Consider the following 17,314-nt stretch of genomic DNA (forward strand, 5'->3'; position numbering starts at 1 on the left):
CAAATTAGGAGTGCGCCCAGACACAAATAGACTATAAATGTGGCAATTAGGAAAGAGAAGGAAGGGGTAAAAGAAAGATATAACCAAGGTCTCTTCACACCGTGACCGACTCGAAAATCTCCTGTTCTTGAGAACTTTTACATGGTATTGTACATAAAATATGTGAAGAGTTCCCGAAAATTGCAAATAAATTGTGTTAATTAATGAAAACTTCAGAAATGTGCTCGAAGTCGTTAATCAAGGGTGTGCAGCTATCGGAAATTTCCGGCAATCGTTAATATCGGCAATTACCGGTTTTGGAAATTTTCGGCAATTTCGGCAATTTTCGGGTTTGGAAATTTTCGGCAATTTTGGCAATTGCCGGTTGGGGAAATTTTCGGCAATCGGCAAATTCGGCAATTACCGGTTTCGGAAATTTCCGGCAATCGGTAATCGGCAATTTCGGCAAGTGCCGGTCTTGGAAATTTTCGGCAATAGGCAATCGGCAATTTCGGCAATTGCCGAAATTGTGTTCAAAATCATAAGTCGGCCTTCCATAAGCCAGACACCCTGTATTCCCATTGATGGCTACCCAAACAGCTGCACACTTTCATCACCTAGCTCGCTGTTTCTTTGGAACGCTCTCACTCTCTCGCTCTCTCATTTCCACCAGCCTTTTGTATTACATGTGTACACTGTGCACTCACTCATTCAATTCCATCACTCCCTTTTTCTTTCCAACCGTCCGTTTTTCATTCATTCAACCACTTTTTTGTGTTGTGTCGTCGTTCATCGATCTCTCCCGCTCTCTTCCATTTCGCACTTCTCGCCCGCCCGCCCGGACGGGGCCCCTTCCGTTTTCATTTACAAAAGCAGCACCAGTCAGTCAGGAACCACCACAAAAAGAAAGTCAAATAGAAAAATGAAAAGATGATTGAAGAAACATGAAGTGTCTAGACTTGAAAAGAATCCGCTGGTTTTTGATGTTTTAGACGATATGGTGGGCAGGAATACAAATTGTACCATATAACTCATAATAATAATAATAATAATCTAAGCTCATATAGAGCCACCCAATTCACGAGCCTAAATACCCATGATACCACGGAAGCCTTGATGCTTCTGAGTTAGAATAGAAGCCTTAGAATATGAGTAGAAAATTGCATTGAACCATAACAAGTTGAGCAACCAAGTACTCTGTTTTGAATGTCACGGTTGTAGGTGAAAAGCCCATATTTTCATGAATTCAGCATTCAAGTGAACATTAACTCTGTGTGAAAGTACCCATGATACTGATTTGTATTTTTTCATAGTGATATTGAGACGTTCTATCATTGCTTCCTGACGATCCATGAACGTTCGTACCATAGATTTAACTCCACACACTTACACTTAAGTCGACATGTATGAGGTAATGGCACCATAAGTGCAAGTTCCTAGTGCTCGATATAAAACTACAAGAATTTTTTGGAACCATATTTACGACCCACGATATTTATCGCGCCAACATTTACCTGCACATCTTGAAACTGGTCACTTTGACCTCCATCATGCTTATGACATACTATTTGTGACTCTAATGGCTACCTTAGTAAAAATTAGATAATACCATATTTGAATCCATGAAATTCATGGAACAATACTTCTGTCTGCACACTCTCGAACTTTTCAACACTACGACCTCTTCCTATATCTTCAGTCGCCCTGTCCCATTTTAATCGCGCCTTCTAATCTTCAACAACGTGGATGTACTCGTCAATCAAAACTTATCGACGACTGTGATCGATGGGGTGGAGTGCCTGTGAAGAGGCGGTGGTGGTGAACGGATAGAAAAAAAGAAAGCTTTCTAATTTCGTTCCCCCCGTTTTTTCTTTTCTTTGGTTTCAGAATACCGACAGAAGAGGGTATTGAAAAAAATGTAAAAAATCAGGTAAAAATTAATGAACTAGTCCTGAAAATTTTTAAAAAAATTTCTGCATTTTTAAGAATTTTTCAAGCTATTTTCTAACATTTCGGCAACTTTCGCCAGTTTTCGGTGATTGTTTTGTAATTTTAATCAGATTTCGGCAATTCTTTCGCCATTGTCGGAATCTTTGCTTATATTTGAATCAGGGGTGGGGTGGCAAACGCCTTTTTTCCGGCAAATCGGCAAACCGGCAAATTTTTCGGCAAATTGTGGCTTTGCACTTTTTTTCAAAATTTCAATTTCAATCGGCAAAATTGTACGCATCCTATGAATGTTTAAAAAAAAAAATTTTTTGAAAAGTAAGCAAATTCTCTAAAAATATCTAAAGAAAACGGGAAAAAAATTCACAGATACTGCTTGAGTGTTTCCGTTTTATAAAAAAAAATCCCTCTAAACGTTTCCGGCAAACGGCAAATCGGCAATTCGCCGAAAATGAACATCTTTCCCAAATCGGCAAATCGGCATATTGCCGAAAATGAAAATCGTCGGCAAATCAACAAACCGGCAAATTGCCGGAATTGGAAATCTCCGGCAAATCGGCAAATCGGCGATGCGCCGAAAATGAAAATGTTCGGTATATCGACAAACCGGCAATTTACCGATTTGCGGAATTTGTCAACAGTAAAATTTTCCGCCTAGTCTTGATTTGGATACCATTGGCAACTTGCGTATTTCTCCGCCTATTCTTATTATTTTCGGCAACTGCTGTATGCACTTCTAAAAACCGTGAGCAATTTCCGGCTACCGTGTAACAATTTTCGGTTCATTTACATAGATTTTGGCAGTTTTTTATTTATGCACATTTTTCAGCACTTTGGGCACATCGAGCTTAACCCTTCAAAAACTGGAACCCCCTATTCCGGAGATACCGTATTCCAGGTAATCTCCGTTTTTCGTTTTCCTGCACTCGCCACGCTTGTTAACTCGCCACGCCCCTCTCCGTGCGGCTCCGCCTACTTCTCCTGCAGACCGTGCGCGGGAGGGGGTCTTCAGCCATTCATTCAATGTCTCACCTTCCAACTACTTTTCTTTTCTCACCTATTCCCTATTTAATTGTATTTTCCTATGTATTTTGAACGAAAAGTTGAAGGTAAGGGTCCAAACTGCTGAGGTGAAGCTGAAGAGAGCCGTCTATTGACAGTTCAAGACCACGAGTCGTTGTGTGCTGTCATGGAGTCGCTCTCTTCAGATGATCCGGTCAATGGTATTTTGTTTTAATATAATATTTTGCAAAAAAAAATAATTTGAATGAATTTTATTTCGAGGAGTTTTTAATCGAAAAGTTCACATTAAAATATTGAAAGTTCCGAAACTCTAAATTTGAAAACAATTCTTAAAATCTTCGCTTATTCCAAAGGTGTGACGTGTTTTATGAAGCGATGGCAACCTAAAAAAGTTCCTTCAATGACCATTTGTTCCCTTTTTACTACTTCTTTTTAACAGATCCGATTGTAAAAAAGAAGGACACTAAAACCATAAAATAGTGTGTCACAGAGTTCAGACACGCCGATTTTTTTATTGTTTTATAAATTTGGTCGGAGAATTTTCGAATTAAGGTTGAGAACTAACTTTTAAATTGTAGATAATCTTAAACTTTCGAGTTATTTTTCTTAACTTTCAAAATGTGGTCAAGTTTTCTTTGACGCATACTTCGTTAAAAGGTTCCAAATTTATTTTTTTAGGAACTTCCATGAGCTTTTGGCATTTCTTCAGTTTTAGCCGACATTCTACAATTTTCTGCAACTTTCTATAACACTTGGTGACTTTTTGACCAGGGGTGTGCGGCAAATTTCGAAACTTTGCCGTGCTCGGCAAATTCGGCAAATCTGCTTTTAAATCATTTTCCGTGCTCGGTAAACGGTAAATTTGCGGCAAATTTGTCGCACCCTCCTGTTTTAGAGCCCTAAAAGTCTTAACTGTTCTGCGCAACTTTCGACAACGTTTATCTTTTTTTTTAGTATGTGGCAACTTTTTACAACTTTTTACAACATATTTTCCGATAACTTTCTACAAACATCTGCAATATTCTACAGTACTCGGCAGTTTTCACAAATTTTCTAAAAAGCAGGCAATTTTTGATAATTGTTTGATTTTTTCCTTTTCAGAGCAAAAATATCAGATTTGTGTCAAAAAAATTCCAAAAAAGAAAAGCTTTTGCTTTTTTTGGCAAAAATGTCCTTGAGTCATCATTATTCCATCATCATCACTAGCAGCAGCACCTTTTCTTCGTTTTTCGCAAATTTATTTCACGCCTGATTAACTCATTCATTAAGTAACGGCGACCTGATTTATATCTGGGAAATGAACATAATGGATGAAGATTTTGGAAGATTTCTGAACTATTTCGGATGGAAAAGGGTTGGAAATAATTGCGAAAATGCCAACTTTTTTGTTTTATTTCAAAAATGATACTATGTAAAATGAATTTTGTTATAAAATTCTATAAACAGTTACCACAATAGAAAAAAAATAACTGAATTTTTTAAAGAATTTTGATGTGTCTCTGAGTTATATGTACGTAAACTTTAGCAATAAAAAAAATTTGGATGCTCCCAAGATTGACCCAATTTTTTTCAAACTTCGACCAAAAGTTTTCTTGCGTTGCGATCAATTCCAATGGTTGAATAAAACTTTTTCTGAAATTCGGCGCAGCAGAGTATTTGCAAGTTTCCAAAGTAATGCGCAACGTTTGTTCAAATTTTGCTAATTTTGATCTAAGCTAATATTTTCGGGCCAAACTTGAACGAGAAGCTAACGCCAAATAATTTGTAATCTATGGAAACTGTTTGAAAAATAGCAAAATTACAATAAAAGTGCATACACTCTTTCCCGACAACGTATGTGATGAGTTGGTAACTATTTTGATTAAACTCCCGAATTGTGTTAAATACGTGCCAAAAACCTGAATAGGTGTTGTAGCACCCCGTAAAAGGGCTACGGTACTCAATTAAGAACGGAAACATTTTGTCGATCTGCGGCAATGCGGTAGTTTCCTTCTTCTTGTTTCCAATGTTTGTACAGTTCGTTAGAAAGGTGTGAAGTAGTCCGAAAAAAGAAGGGGGAAACACTCTTCTCTTCTCTCCATTCATCTTCTACTCCCCCCCCCCCCCCCCCCCCCCGTTTTATAATATTAATTGAGACATTCCCATATGTACATGCAAATGTGAATAACAGTGACATTAATGTTCTGATCAGGGAGACCTGGTGCCGAGTTGCCGTTCATTCCATTTTTCAGATTGCCGAGCTGCCCAAAAATTTCAGTGAGTCCGAAATTTTAAACCTGAGTGTTGTGATTCCGAATGTTCGAGTTAGCAATTTTCGGTTTGCGGGGGTGCTGAAAATACACATTTTGGTAAATTCCAGGTTGCCAAGACCCGAAGTTTGAAAAACAAAATTCGAAAAAAATGGGTTTTGAGAATCAGAAATTCAGCTAGAAATCACAATTGGGGCTTCTCGATTAGTTCAGAAAAAAAAGAGTTTCAGAAAATAAAACATCGACCATTTTCAATTTTCTGAGTTTCCAAAGTTCAATGATCAATAGTTCATTAGTTACAGACATGGGTGCGCGGTAATCGGAAATTTTGGTAATTGCCGAAATTGCCGATTTTCATTCAAGGATTAAATCATGCCGAGCTTGAAAAGAGAAAATTGTCCATTAAAATTCATGTTGAGTTTCGTAAATCTACAAAAAGTATCGAATTTATATTTCCGGCGATTCTGAATTTCAGCAATCGGCAATTTCGGCAATTGCTGGGTTTCAAAATCTCCGGCAATTGGCAACTTTGGCAATTGTCGGTTTTGTGAATTTTCGGCAATAAGCAATTGCCGTGCACCCTGTTTACAGAGTTAACACGATTTCAAAGTTAGAAATTTGCTGGTTGCCGACTACTCGAAATAAAGAATATCAAAACTTTCATCCATTTGACAGACATTTTCTGAAAATTGTTATAAGTTCATCGATAATGATATAATAATAATAATAATAATATAATTAACTTGAAAACATATTTTATTAACCAATCATCTTATTTATTTCATAGAAACACATGCAGCACAGTCAGGTGAGGGATGGAAAAACGGGGGAACGGAATCGGGGAGAAAAAAGTTGTTGGCAAGAAAATGACCGCTCTCCAAATTATTTACTGGTACCACGACGCGACGTCTTCAGCAGCAGGTGCCACGTGGAATGATGATCGCTTTCCAAAACGGAGAGGTCCAGATGGTCCACGTCGTTTTCCGAATCGAAGTGGTCCCTGGGGTCCGCCTTTCTTTACGTCTGAAAATTTAGCATAAAGTGGTCACCAAACATAAAAAAATTGGTAGGTTAAAAAGCAATCAAACCGTTTGAGATATAAAAAAGTTTTAACTGAAAATAGATAGAAAACTTATTTGTTATAAATGTTTTTAAAAGTATTAATTTTCAAAATGGTATTCTCACTTGAATTCAGCGATAAAATGTATTTCTGAACATTTTTTGAAATGCTGATATCTTTTTAGAAACTTAAGAGATCGAAAAGTTTTGAATAAACAAATGTTTTAAAACTTTGTGATTTTCATTTTTTAAGTTAACAATTCAAAAGCTTACAATTGGAAAAGTAGTCCAAATCAACAGCCACTGGGATTGTTCCGACCGAATTGTCGTCGTAATCTGCAATTTTAGAATGCTTGTTTTTTTTTTGAAATTTTGGTTCATTTGAAAGTCATAGTTTGAGCTTTTAATTACTACTTATTAGTTTTTAATTCCCATTGTTCCAATCTTGGAAATATCAAATTCCTTCTGAATCCTTTCAAGTTTATTTATAAAGTGACGTTTTTTTTTTCTCATTTTCCACTTTCTAAATATTTGTTTAAAATTCACAAAAATTCTCACATGAAACCCACTTCCGACACACGTACATATCATTTTTCCATAAATAATTCGAATGGACGCCGTGTGAAACTTTTGGCACAATTTTTTTGTTTTGTCTTCTGGTAATTTGAGATGCATTTTGTGCCAAAATTTTGAAATTTCTACACTCTGTTTAAAAATTTCAATTGAAAAAATGAAAATTTGCTGGAAAATCAATCAGACAATTTTTGACAAAAGCTTTGGTAAACTTTCGACAATTCCGGCAGTTTAGTAGTACTTTTTTGGGAAAGAATCTCAAAATTTTGAATGTTGCCCCGTTTGACCTCAGCACCCAAAAAAAGAAAAATCTCCCCCAACTTTTTTTTTCATAAAATATTCAATCTTTTATCACTCATCTCAAACATCTACCCCCTCATCTGCATAAACGTGATGCTCTCGAAAAAAAACGAAGAATTTGTCAAGTTTTCATTATCAAAGTGAGAGAAAAGAACAAAAGAATAAATTAGACAAGGAAGCTCGTTTTGTTTGACTAGCTGAGTTTTTGGAATTTTTAGGTAACGGGTTTGTGTGACGAACTTTTTTTTGAAAGTATAAATAATTCTTAACCAACTTCAATAGTTTATCAAACTATTGTCAACTGAAATTTTTTTGCAATTCTCTCTAATGTTTTCTCTCTAATTTTGTAGTCTGCTGCTATGCCTATTTTATCTTGCTTCGGTATAAATGTTTAACGGTGGAGTACCGAAATCCGAGACTTTGTTTTTTAGATCCAAAATGACCCAAAACTACCGAATTTCGTATGAAACGTTTTAAACATTTTTCAAAAAAGTTATAACGAGTTCAAAGTTCTGGAAAAAAGGCTCATTTTCTGCTAAAATCAAACATTTTTGCCATCTTCTCGCTGTCGCAGCGTCTGGAACTCAATTTTGGAATAAACAAATGACATATTAGTTTAAAATTAAAAAAAAATTAATTGCTACACTTGCAATTCTAAAAAAATTTGAACAATATAAAATCGTGTTGTTAATTAAATTTTCTTGGGAAAATTAATCGCATTTCAAAATACTGATAATATTGAAATCTGTGGTCTAAAAAACTAATTTTTGGTCAATCATCGACGTCTGATAATTTTAGTACCAAAAGGCAAAAATTTTGTCCAGTAACCTCAAATTGTGTCAAAAGAATTTCGTGATCAGTGAAAATAATTAACTTTTAAATGTTAACTTTTGAAATTAGCCGCTTGCGTTTTAAATTGTTAAAATTAAAATCCCCAGCCCATTTTCAAATACACAACCATCATCATTCCTAAAGGTTTCCAAAATAAAGCGAGCCCCATGTGTTGCTCATTGGTTTCAAACTTTCAAACTAATCGCCTGACGACCCCCAGTGGACGTGCACCGCCAATAAAACCTTACCAAAGTTAGACCCTGGAGTGTGGAAATGAATGAAAATCGATGCAAATGGCTCCTCTTTATGGTTGATACATGTGTACATATTATGACAAAACAAGAAGAAGAAGAAGACACTACTATGTAGACGGGCGTGGGTGGTGACAAATTTGGAAGTTTTAGTGGGAAGTTTTAATCCCTTACACCTTAGACTAGAGACATTTTGATTTTGAAATAGGAATTATAAAATTTTTATCTACGGTTCTTTGGCAACTTGTAAATCTCAAATAATTTGAATTTTGTCTTAAAAATAGTTGTTGCACGAAATTCGGCAATAATACTTTTCAAAATTACCGATATTCTATAAAAAATGAAAACAATTTTTGAAAAATTATAAGAATTTTGAAATTTGCCCAAACTCTTGATCAATCATCAAATCCTCACAAAAAAATTCGGCAGCTTTTAAAATAATGTCTTTAAAAATTTGGCAATTTTTGGAATATTCCTAAAACTCTTGACTAATTTTCGCTAGCTCTTCGGCTTTTCATGAACTTTTGGCAAATTTTTGAAACTTTTAAACAGTTTTTGATGTTTTTTTTTGCAAATTTCGACGCTTTTGGAAAAACTATCAGCTTCCGGCACTATTTCAAGCTGTCGAAAATGTTTTGCGACTTTCAAAATCAATTTCATCATCGTTTACAACCGATTTAAACATTTTAACGATCTTTTGCACTTTTCCACTTACAAATCTAAAAACTTCAGTTTTCTGACTTCTAAACCCTTACCTTTTCACTTCCGGAGCCCAGTGATCCGTAAAGTCAGAATTTTTCCAAAAATTTTACTACTAAACTACACAAGCGGAGGAGTAAGGGAGGGGATTGTTGAATGACAAATGGGAAAAGAACAAAGAAAGTGGAATTAGGAAATGACAAGAAATGATGGAGGAATGGATCAAAACTGACAGGGTTACGGTAGGGTGATGTCATCGAAATTTTGAAATTATATATTTATAATTTTAGAGCTGTCAAAAATTTGTTACCAGTTACAATGTAACTGGTAACAAATAACTTGTAAAAATGTTTTTTATTGCTTTATTAGACTCAAAATTGTCTGACAACACCCGAATTTCATAATGAAACTTCATGAAAACTTCTCAAAAAAATAGTTATACGGCTCAAAAAAGGGCCTAATATTAGTCAAAATTTGAAATTTGACGGAATTGTCAATGTCGCAGCGGCTGATAACATTGTTTTAAATCACCGCCAAATTTTGAGTATATGAGTATATGTAATTATTTTGCCTTTTCAACTCGATTTAGTTATTTTAAAGTCGATGGACCAAAAGATTTTAAACATTTTTACCAAATTTCTTCGTCTATTGGCTTACTAAATCGAGTTGATAACGCATGATAACTAAATTTTATACCCAAAATTTGACGGTAATTTCAAAACAGTTTTTAGACCATTTTTTGAGCCGTCATAACTTTTTTTTCGAGAAGTTTTTAAGAAGTCTGCGTTTTCAGACAATTTTGAGGGTAGTAAAGCAATTTTAAAAAATCTGGCAAGTTATAGTGAATTTTTTGGTCGATTTATTATCAATTTGTTTTAAATGTTTTTCTTGTTTTTGCTCCAGTCTCACCAAAGTAAAAACTTGACAGTTAATTTTTTTGTTATAATCCCCCGTTACATTTGGGTGTTGCTAAAAAATTTCCATACTTCTTTGATTTATTATCTACAATCTGACTGACTAAAGTTCAACTTGACTTAAATGGCGAGCTCTGTTTTGAGTAAACCGCCAATTTGCCTGTCAGAATGTCGAAATGATGTAAACTTTTGAAACTAAATATCAAGTTTGCTGGAAATCGGATCACGAGGATATGTATCATAAGTTTTTGAATTCGTCACTCGGAGAATACATTTTTTAAAACTTATTTATTCAGCCATTATGCTTCTCAAACCTGCAGTTATAACTAAAGCTGGTCAACTCACCCAAACATGTATAAAACTCCGTAAAAAACCTAATCTTTTTGATTTTTCGTATTGTATAGAATCCGTATCGTATTTTCAGTTTGCAAATCTAGCCAACAACTCTTACCTGCAAGTGTAGCAATTGCCAAAACCGCAAAAACTGCAACTCGAATAAGCGTGGAGAACTGCATGACGAGGTGTATGTGGGAGACCTTCTTCCAAAAAATGAGCCGAAAGCTCTTGCGAAAGCGCACACGAGCAGATAGGGCGGGATCTGAGCTCCGCCCTTTGCGCAGCTCTGTAGTTATTGATGAGCAGTCAGAAACTTGATATTTTTTGAAATGAAAATTTTGAAATTGGGGAAAAGGTACCACTTTTCAACAAAACCTGACACCACTTTTGAAGTTTGCTCCGAATTCAGGAGTTTGGCACATATATAAGTGACCAAAAAAGTTCAACGCTTAAAATACTATTCTATATATTTTTCAGATTAATTTTGCAGATAATATCAAAAAATTTGAAAAAAAATGGATTCCGGTGATACCAACTGACAATATAAAAATTTGAAGTAGCGGGGCAGACTGAATTCAGTAGATATGACACAAAATACTAAATTTTGCAAAGAACGAGTTTTGAGTGGTTATTTCAGCTTTAGGAACACTTCCTGTAAACTACTATTAATTTTTATTTGACTTATAACAACCGAGAAAGTGTTCAAAAATTGTCCGAATGTGGAAAACTGGCGTCAATTTTTCGGCAATTTTCAACATTCAGACGATTTTTGAAGATTTTTCCAATATTTTTTACTGAAATAACAGTTATTTTCAAGTAATGCAAATATTTTCTATATTGTACCATTAAATTTTAACGAATAATATCGGGGGAACATTCCCAACCGTCTCATTTTGTAGAATTCCCGCGCACCCCTGATTGGCACTCTAATTCACAACCCCTTTCTAACGAGAACTTCGAATTTAAAAAAACCCAACTATAGCCTTTGTTTTTAAAAAAAATTTATGTTCATAACTTTCAGATTATATTAAAAACGATAACTTCAAAGTTTCAGAACCATGAAACAGGCGTGACCTAGCGTACAGTACCCCTTATTGGACCGCCGCATCCCCAAAAACTTCAGAGCGGCAATAATTACACCTGGTAATTATTACACCAGTTGTTGTCACTTGAAAATGGTGTCGTGTTACTGTAGCCCCGTGTGTATCCATAATTCGGTCATATTTCAAACGAAACCGGCACAATATTGCAGAGAGACAATTGACTTTTATGTATGCAATTAACGGAACTAACAAAGTGGAAATGGTATTTCTGTAGTTTGTTGAGATGAGAAGTTGAGGGGAAAAACTTGGAACCTTTTTTTAAATACATTTTTAAGTATCAACTTAAATAAAATTGAGCAAAATTATATTTCGAAATTTGAAAGTTTTACAAAATTTTGATAATAACTCAATCCTCAATGGCTTTTTTTTTGAAACAGAATTGAGATATTGGCAGAATTCAAGACACCGTTTAAAATTTTCCGCGTTATATTGGATAGATTTTCGGAATTCAAGATTTCGGGAAAAAATTTAAAATTCTGCCCGCCGAATTAATTCAGCGAGTGTTTTTTTTCGGTGTTTAAAATTCCGTTTTCTTCATTTTTTTTTCAATGATATATTTTTATTGTAGTTTGAAAATTTTGATAATTGAAAAATATCCTAACCTAGTAACAAGTTGTAACAACAGACGCCTCGTAGGTTTCAAAATTAAACCTGCAATATAGGCGATTTTCAACATTCAGATTCAATATTCAACATTCAACAGCTTCCGTGATATTGCTATTTGAAAAATTATCAACTGGCAAAATGAAAAAGTATTTGTAAACCTATATAGCAACCGATGAAAATTACTAGCCAACATTGTTGTACATTTTAGTAGTCGAAAACTTTTCAAAACACTTCTGAAAAACGTTAGCCAACAGGTTTGGGAGCTATAACTTTTTACAGCGTCGATTTACAAAAAAGTTGTAAGCTAACATTTTGAGCCAGTTTTTTGCATTCAGTTAGTTATTGCAATATTTTTCAACTCACTTGTAAAAGAACTTATACCAGCCGACATCTCAAAGGTCTGCAAGAAGCAGCAAGGCGCAGAAACTTCTCTCATGAGAGGCTATAACTTCGCCAGATGACATCTCATTGGACATTTTTAAAACAGAACCCACAAGGTGTCGGTAGCTTTTTTATTTGCAACCGAACTATTTCTCATCCCGATCAAATCAAAACACAAAATAAAACGTCAAACATTGTTTTTGTATCCATCCGCCCTCGTCACCCACTACAATCTCCAGACACGACCCAGCCAAGTTTGGAAAATTTATGATTTTTTCAACTTGTCAGAATGTTTATGTAATCTGTCATCGTAAATCAGTATGTCAGAAGGTAAAAAGCATATGATCTCGAATTTTAGGTGATAAATAAAACAAATGGTTATAGGGGAGAATTGGGGAAATCTCGGTGGGAAAAATCGAGCACAGTTTTCGAAAAAAGAAAGTATACAAGAAGATTTACTATTAGAACGAAGGGGAAATGAGGAAAGTTCAGAAACTCGGCAACACGGCATAAACAGATTTATAAAAGCTGAGTAGCACCAGTGGGGATTTTGTTTAAATGCACTTATAATAATCCGAAAAAACCGAATATAATAATAAAACACTCCAAAAAATTACAATTTTTTATAATTTCCGGTCAAAGTTTTGGCACAATGACAAAAAAAAACCCTACAATGTTTTAATACCAATAATTAAAACAACATTACAGTATAAAAAATGAAATAAACTTTTTTTGTCAACTTCCAAAATTATGAATGGCAAAAACTGAGTAATTGCCACTTTTTGACAGTAAATAAAAACATTTTTGAAAAGTTTTATTATGATATTCGGTTATTTTGGCACCATTGGAGTAATTTTAACACTTTCCCCACTGGCGCTACTAAACCTTTAAAATCAGTGATAAATTTTTGGCAGTTTAGTAGCGTTTGTAGCTTTTTGTCCTAAATGGCACAAACAGTATCGATGTGCCTTTTAAAAAATGGATACATTTTTCTGATTTTTTCAAATGTATTTTTCGATTATGCAAAAAACTAAGAAAAGACCAAACCATTTTTGAATTAGTGCCCAAATAAACTCCCTTTTTATTCTTTTATTCCACTTTTGGCATTTCCGGCTATATTGATTGGTTGTATTTCTTTTTTAATTTAATTATTTATTTGAAGCACAACTTTTAGATTTTCGTGCATTCAACTCGGCAACCAAAAAAACCAAAAAAGGTAGGAAAAACCAGAAACCTCTCAAAAATGTAGCTAGTTGCCAAAAATTTATTTTCGGCAACCCAATAAATTGCTTACTGAAAACTCCACAAAAACATTTTTTAGATTTTTTTTTCATTAATATTTCATAACACGTATATTTTCAGCTCTTGTTTGTTTGTTTTACACCAATTTTACACCAATGCCGCGTCATGATATTTTCATTATTTTTACTTGTTCTGGTGATTTTCTTATTGTTAGAAAAAAAGTCCGAACTTGGATTCTTGAAAAGTTTTGGGGAAATCGGCAATACCATAAATGTTTTATTAGGTGATCAAAGGAATCGAGAGTGGTGAAAAACAAGAATAAAAGTTATATTTCGAAGATGTCTGGGAACGGGGACCAATGTTCTTTTTTGGATTGTCCAAGTGTAAAAATCTATTCCAGAAAAGGTGGTATTTTCAGGTTGCCAACGGGATGAAAGCAAAAAAGTTTGTGTAATTTGTGTTTGTGTTACTGTTTGTGTTAAATTTGTGTTACTTCCGTTATCATTGATATATATTGTTCCATTTCCTCCGTTTTTTCAAAAAATTTTTATATTTCCCGAAACGCCCTTCTCTCTCCCCACATTTCCCCTCTTGGTTCTCTCGCCATAATCGAATTAAATTTTTTCCCAATTAAAAAACCAAAAGTCAGCGGAAAAATGTGATGTTCCTTTTGAAAAGTTGACATTTGATGTGACAATTCCTAATTTTTTTTTCGACTGCAAATTTAATTTCTTTTATTTTTTAAAGATGTATCCTTCCTTGGAGATTTTAGGTACTAAAAATATCAAATTAAATTCAGTGAGCATAGTTTGGTAGTTGGAAATATTTTAAGATCTTAACTCTCAACAGAATTAGATTCTATGTAATGTGCCACTTACATTTCGCCCATCGAAAATTCTAAAGTTTCCAACGTCAAGTTTGTGAATATAAATGTTTGCACTAATATGATAATTGACAGAAAACGTGCGAATAACCTGTAAACCGCGTGTGAACCGAAAACAAACAATTGTTAGTCTCGTTCTCTATTTCTCTTATCCTCTTCGCAGTATATTTCTATACCACATTTTTCTACATGTTTGATTTGATTTGAACTTCAACCAATTTACCAAATTTACCAAAAAAATTTATTAGAATTATTCAATTGCTCTATTCTTCGTAAAGTTTGAGGCGTTTAAATTAATATAATCACAGCGACAAGCACTCTACGAAGAGACTTGAAAACCGGAGACAGAAAATGCATCGTGACTGCAAACCTTACCTGTTGGTAATCTTGCGGCAAGCAGAGTTATAAAAAATTTGCCAATTGGAAAAATACTTGTTTTTTGTTAATTCCATCTTCAAGTGAATAATTAGCATTTAAAACTGTGAACTTAAAAATAGTTTTTTTTTTGCCGAATTTGCCGAATTTGCCGAGCTCGGCAAATTTCGAAATTCGCCGCACACATCAAAAATTTGACGATACAATTTTGATCAAAACTATTGATTTTGTCCCTAAAAAGTTAGTAAATGACAAAAATTGAGTCGAAACTCATTTAGAAACCAGATTTTTGTTCAGAATTCAGTTGTTTTGGTGCTCCAAAAAACATCAAAAAGTACCAAATTTTTCAGAGTTTGTTAAGCACCGCAAATTTGCCGAATTTGCCGATCCCGGCAAATTTGCGGAATCTGTCGTGCTCGGCAAATATTGAGATTTGCCGCACACCCCTGTTGTGGATCTCTTCCCAATGGTACATGTATTTAAAAGTGACCTCCCAACCTTCCCAAATGTCCTCACACCTGCTCTCCCTTCTGCTCCACCAACTTGCAACATTAATTTCTGCAACTACCTGCGTCTCTCCGTGATTCCACACTCTTTCGCATTTTTCATTTTCTCTCGTTCACCTCTTCTTATCTCTAAAATCATCATTTTCTGGTCATTCCGTTGATAAACGGAAACAACTGAAAGACGATGACAATTTCCTTTTGTCTTTGGTTTTTTGTACTTTTTTGAACGTTTTCCCTATCTTTCAAACATTCCATTTGTTTTTTATTTTATTTTAAAGCTCTAATAGAGACGCACGGGGTTCTGGCCTTCCTCATTGAATTTTATGAATCGACAAAATAGTGCTCATAAAGTTTATTAATGAAAATTTTAATAATCTTACAAAAAGTTTTGAGTGTTTAACTTTGAGAAATACCTCGAACTTTCAGATAGAGACTGTACGATTACCCTAAAATTGCGGCATGGCTTTTACCGTATTTGCGTATCAGTTTTGCGTCCGAATTTTTAATGAACCATTCATATCTGTTGTCACTTACTCTAATATTTTTTTTGAACCTTCAGATTTTAAGTTATGGAAATCTCGGGTCCTCTAACGGACGCCTTGATCTACTACCTGACAGTAATCCTCGTGTGCGAAGGTGCTCGCCACGTGGCAGATCACTTATTCGACAAAAAAGGAAGTGTTCATAGGTTTATTATTGAGTTTTTGGGAACTCTTCAAGTGACCACTACTATCTATGAAAATGGTCAGTGCTTTTTGTTGGATTTCTTTAAATTTTTGAAATTAAAATGAATTACTTTAATTTCCAGCCGTAATCGATATATATCTTGGCCGTCAAGCTTTCGCCATCACACTTTTCAGTACGGGTCTCATTTTTGCGTTGTGCAACCGAACTGCATTCTGCAGCCCGCTGGCACCAATCGAACAATATCTCTTCGGAAAATTGAGGTATTTTTTCGAACTGCTTTAACTTCCCGAAAAGTAAAGCTTTTGAAAATGTTTTACTAAGAAATTTTTGAATTAATTGTTGAAATTCGATTTTCTAATTTTCCAAATTTTCAGGCTCGGGGAGCTCCTCCAAACTCTTGCCGCTCAGTTCACCGCCGGGTACTTTGCGTTTAGCTTTGCCCGAACAATTTGGCTTCGAGCATACAGTACCACTGATGCCCATTCCTACGTCATGGGACTTATGGAGTCCTGTGGATTCAATCATCCGGTAGGTAAAGGGAATGGGCAAAAGTTTGCGAAAGTGGGCTAATAAACAGTAAAAAATAATAAAATTGCAAAACGTGGCTACTTGGTTAAAGCTTGCGAATATATGTAGAGTCGGGCAATATTTCAAAATAAGGCGATCATGTAAAGCGGAATGTAAGTTGGAAAGTTTAATAAATTGGAAAAGTCTAGGCTAAATTGGCAAAGCGGGCAAAATACTTCCAACAGGGAAAAAAACGGACAGCTTTTCATGGTTCGGACAAATATACATACAACTTCTTACAGTATCCAATTTACTATCACTTGGCAATTGAGCTCATCGGAACTTTCATCGTTCGTCACGTATTGACACGCGCCACTTCGGAGGCTCGTGATTCACGAGTCCGATTTGTGTTCCCGGCACTTTTCATGGCTGCTGTTTTTACTGGAAGTAGGATTTTTGATATTTTAAAAGTTTTGTACGCAGGTATTAATTTCAGCTGTAACATTTGTTGGAGACCAGGCACTGGATCCACTAGTGGCCTCAACTCTATTCTTCGGATGTCGTGGGCTCAATTTTGAGAATTATATGCTTGTTTATTGGGTTAGGTTTACAAAAAATGAAAAACTGAACTTTAATGATTTTAAAAATCCAGATTGCTCCAACAATTGGATGGATGGCTTCTGCCTATTGGGACTCAACGGGCGAGGAATCTTCAAAGAAAAAAGCGGCAAAAGAAAAGAAGGCCGAAAAAAAACGGGCAAAGAAAAATGAATAGTTATTTTATTTTTAATTTTATTTCCGAAAATTTTTGAAATGAATTAGTTTTCTCATTTTCGGGTTCAGTGGTTTGTCAACTCAAATGT

General features: G+C 34.9%; 2 protein-coding genes and 6 non-coding genes across 8 annotated transcripts; 4 read left to right on the forward strand and 4 right to left on the reverse strand.

Moving 5' to 3' along the window:
• The first annotated feature begins 1,724 nt into the window (after positions 1–1,724).
• Positions 1,725–1,777, forward strand: ZK525.8. Its single transcript, NR_052838.1, has one exon. It is a non-coding gene; the product is annotated as an Unclassified non-coding RNA ZK525.8 (non-coding RNA).
• ZK525.5 lies at positions 1,725–1,777 on the reverse strand. Its single transcript, NR_052839.1, has one exon. It is a non-coding gene; the product is annotated as an Unclassified non-coding RNA ZK525.5 (non-coding RNA).
• Positions 1,778–3,051: 1,274 nt separating this feature from the next.
• mir-46 lies at positions 3,052–3,148 on the forward strand. Its single transcript, NR_002380.2, has one exon. It is a non-coding gene; the product is annotated as a pre-microRNA mir-46 (primary transcript).
• Positions 3,057–3,140, reverse strand: ZK525.4. Its single transcript, NR_052840.1, has one exon. It is a non-coding gene; the product is annotated as an Unclassified non-coding RNA ZK525.4 (non-coding RNA).
• Positions 3,149–4,139: 991 nt separating the features above from the next.
• Positions 4,140–4,399, forward strand: ZK525.6. Its single transcript, NR_052842.1, has one exon. It is a non-coding gene; the product is annotated as an Unclassified non-coding RNA ZK525.6 (non-coding RNA).
• Positions 4,400–5,936: 1,537 nt separating this feature from the next.
• Positions 5,937–10,376, reverse strand: flp-15 (FMRF-Like Peptide). The gene is made up of 3 exons (NM_067419.4): positions 10,277–10,376; positions 6,531–6,593; positions 5,937–6,221 (listed from the first exon to the last, which is right to left on the reverse strand). Exons 1-3 carry the CDS (start codon positions 10,338–10,340, stop codon positions 6,085–6,087), a joined length of 264 nt encoding a protein of 87 aa, NP_499820.1. The 5' UTR covers positions 10,341–10,376; the 3' UTR covers positions 5,937–6,084.
• An 802-nt stretch (positions 10,377–11,178) lies between these two features.
• ZK525.7 lies at positions 11,179–11,327 on the reverse strand. Its single transcript, NR_052843.1, has one exon. It is a non-coding gene; the product is annotated as an Unclassified non-coding RNA ZK525.7 (non-coding RNA).
• Positions 11,328–15,816: 4,489 nt separating this feature from the next.
• On the forward strand, positions 15,817–17,276 carry aqp-11 (Aquaporin). Its single transcript, NM_067420.7, has 6 exons — positions 15,817–16,001; positions 16,066–16,204; positions 16,319–16,472; positions 16,754–16,898; positions 16,948–17,051; positions 17,104–17,276. The coding sequence occupies exons 1-6, from the start codon at positions 15,827–15,829 to the stop codon at positions 17,224–17,226; spliced, it is 840 nt and encodes a 279-aa protein (NP_499821.2). The 5' UTR covers positions 15,817–15,826; the 3' UTR covers positions 17,227–17,276.
• Positions 17,277–17,314: the final 38 nt, after the last annotated feature.

This window comes from Caenorhabditis elegans, chromosome III (assembly GCF_000002985.6).
Source record: "Caenorhabditis elegans chromosome III".
In the NCBI taxonomy this organism is placed as follows: domain Eukaryota; kingdom Metazoa; phylum Nematoda; class Chromadorea; order Rhabditida; family Rhabditidae; genus Caenorhabditis; species Caenorhabditis elegans.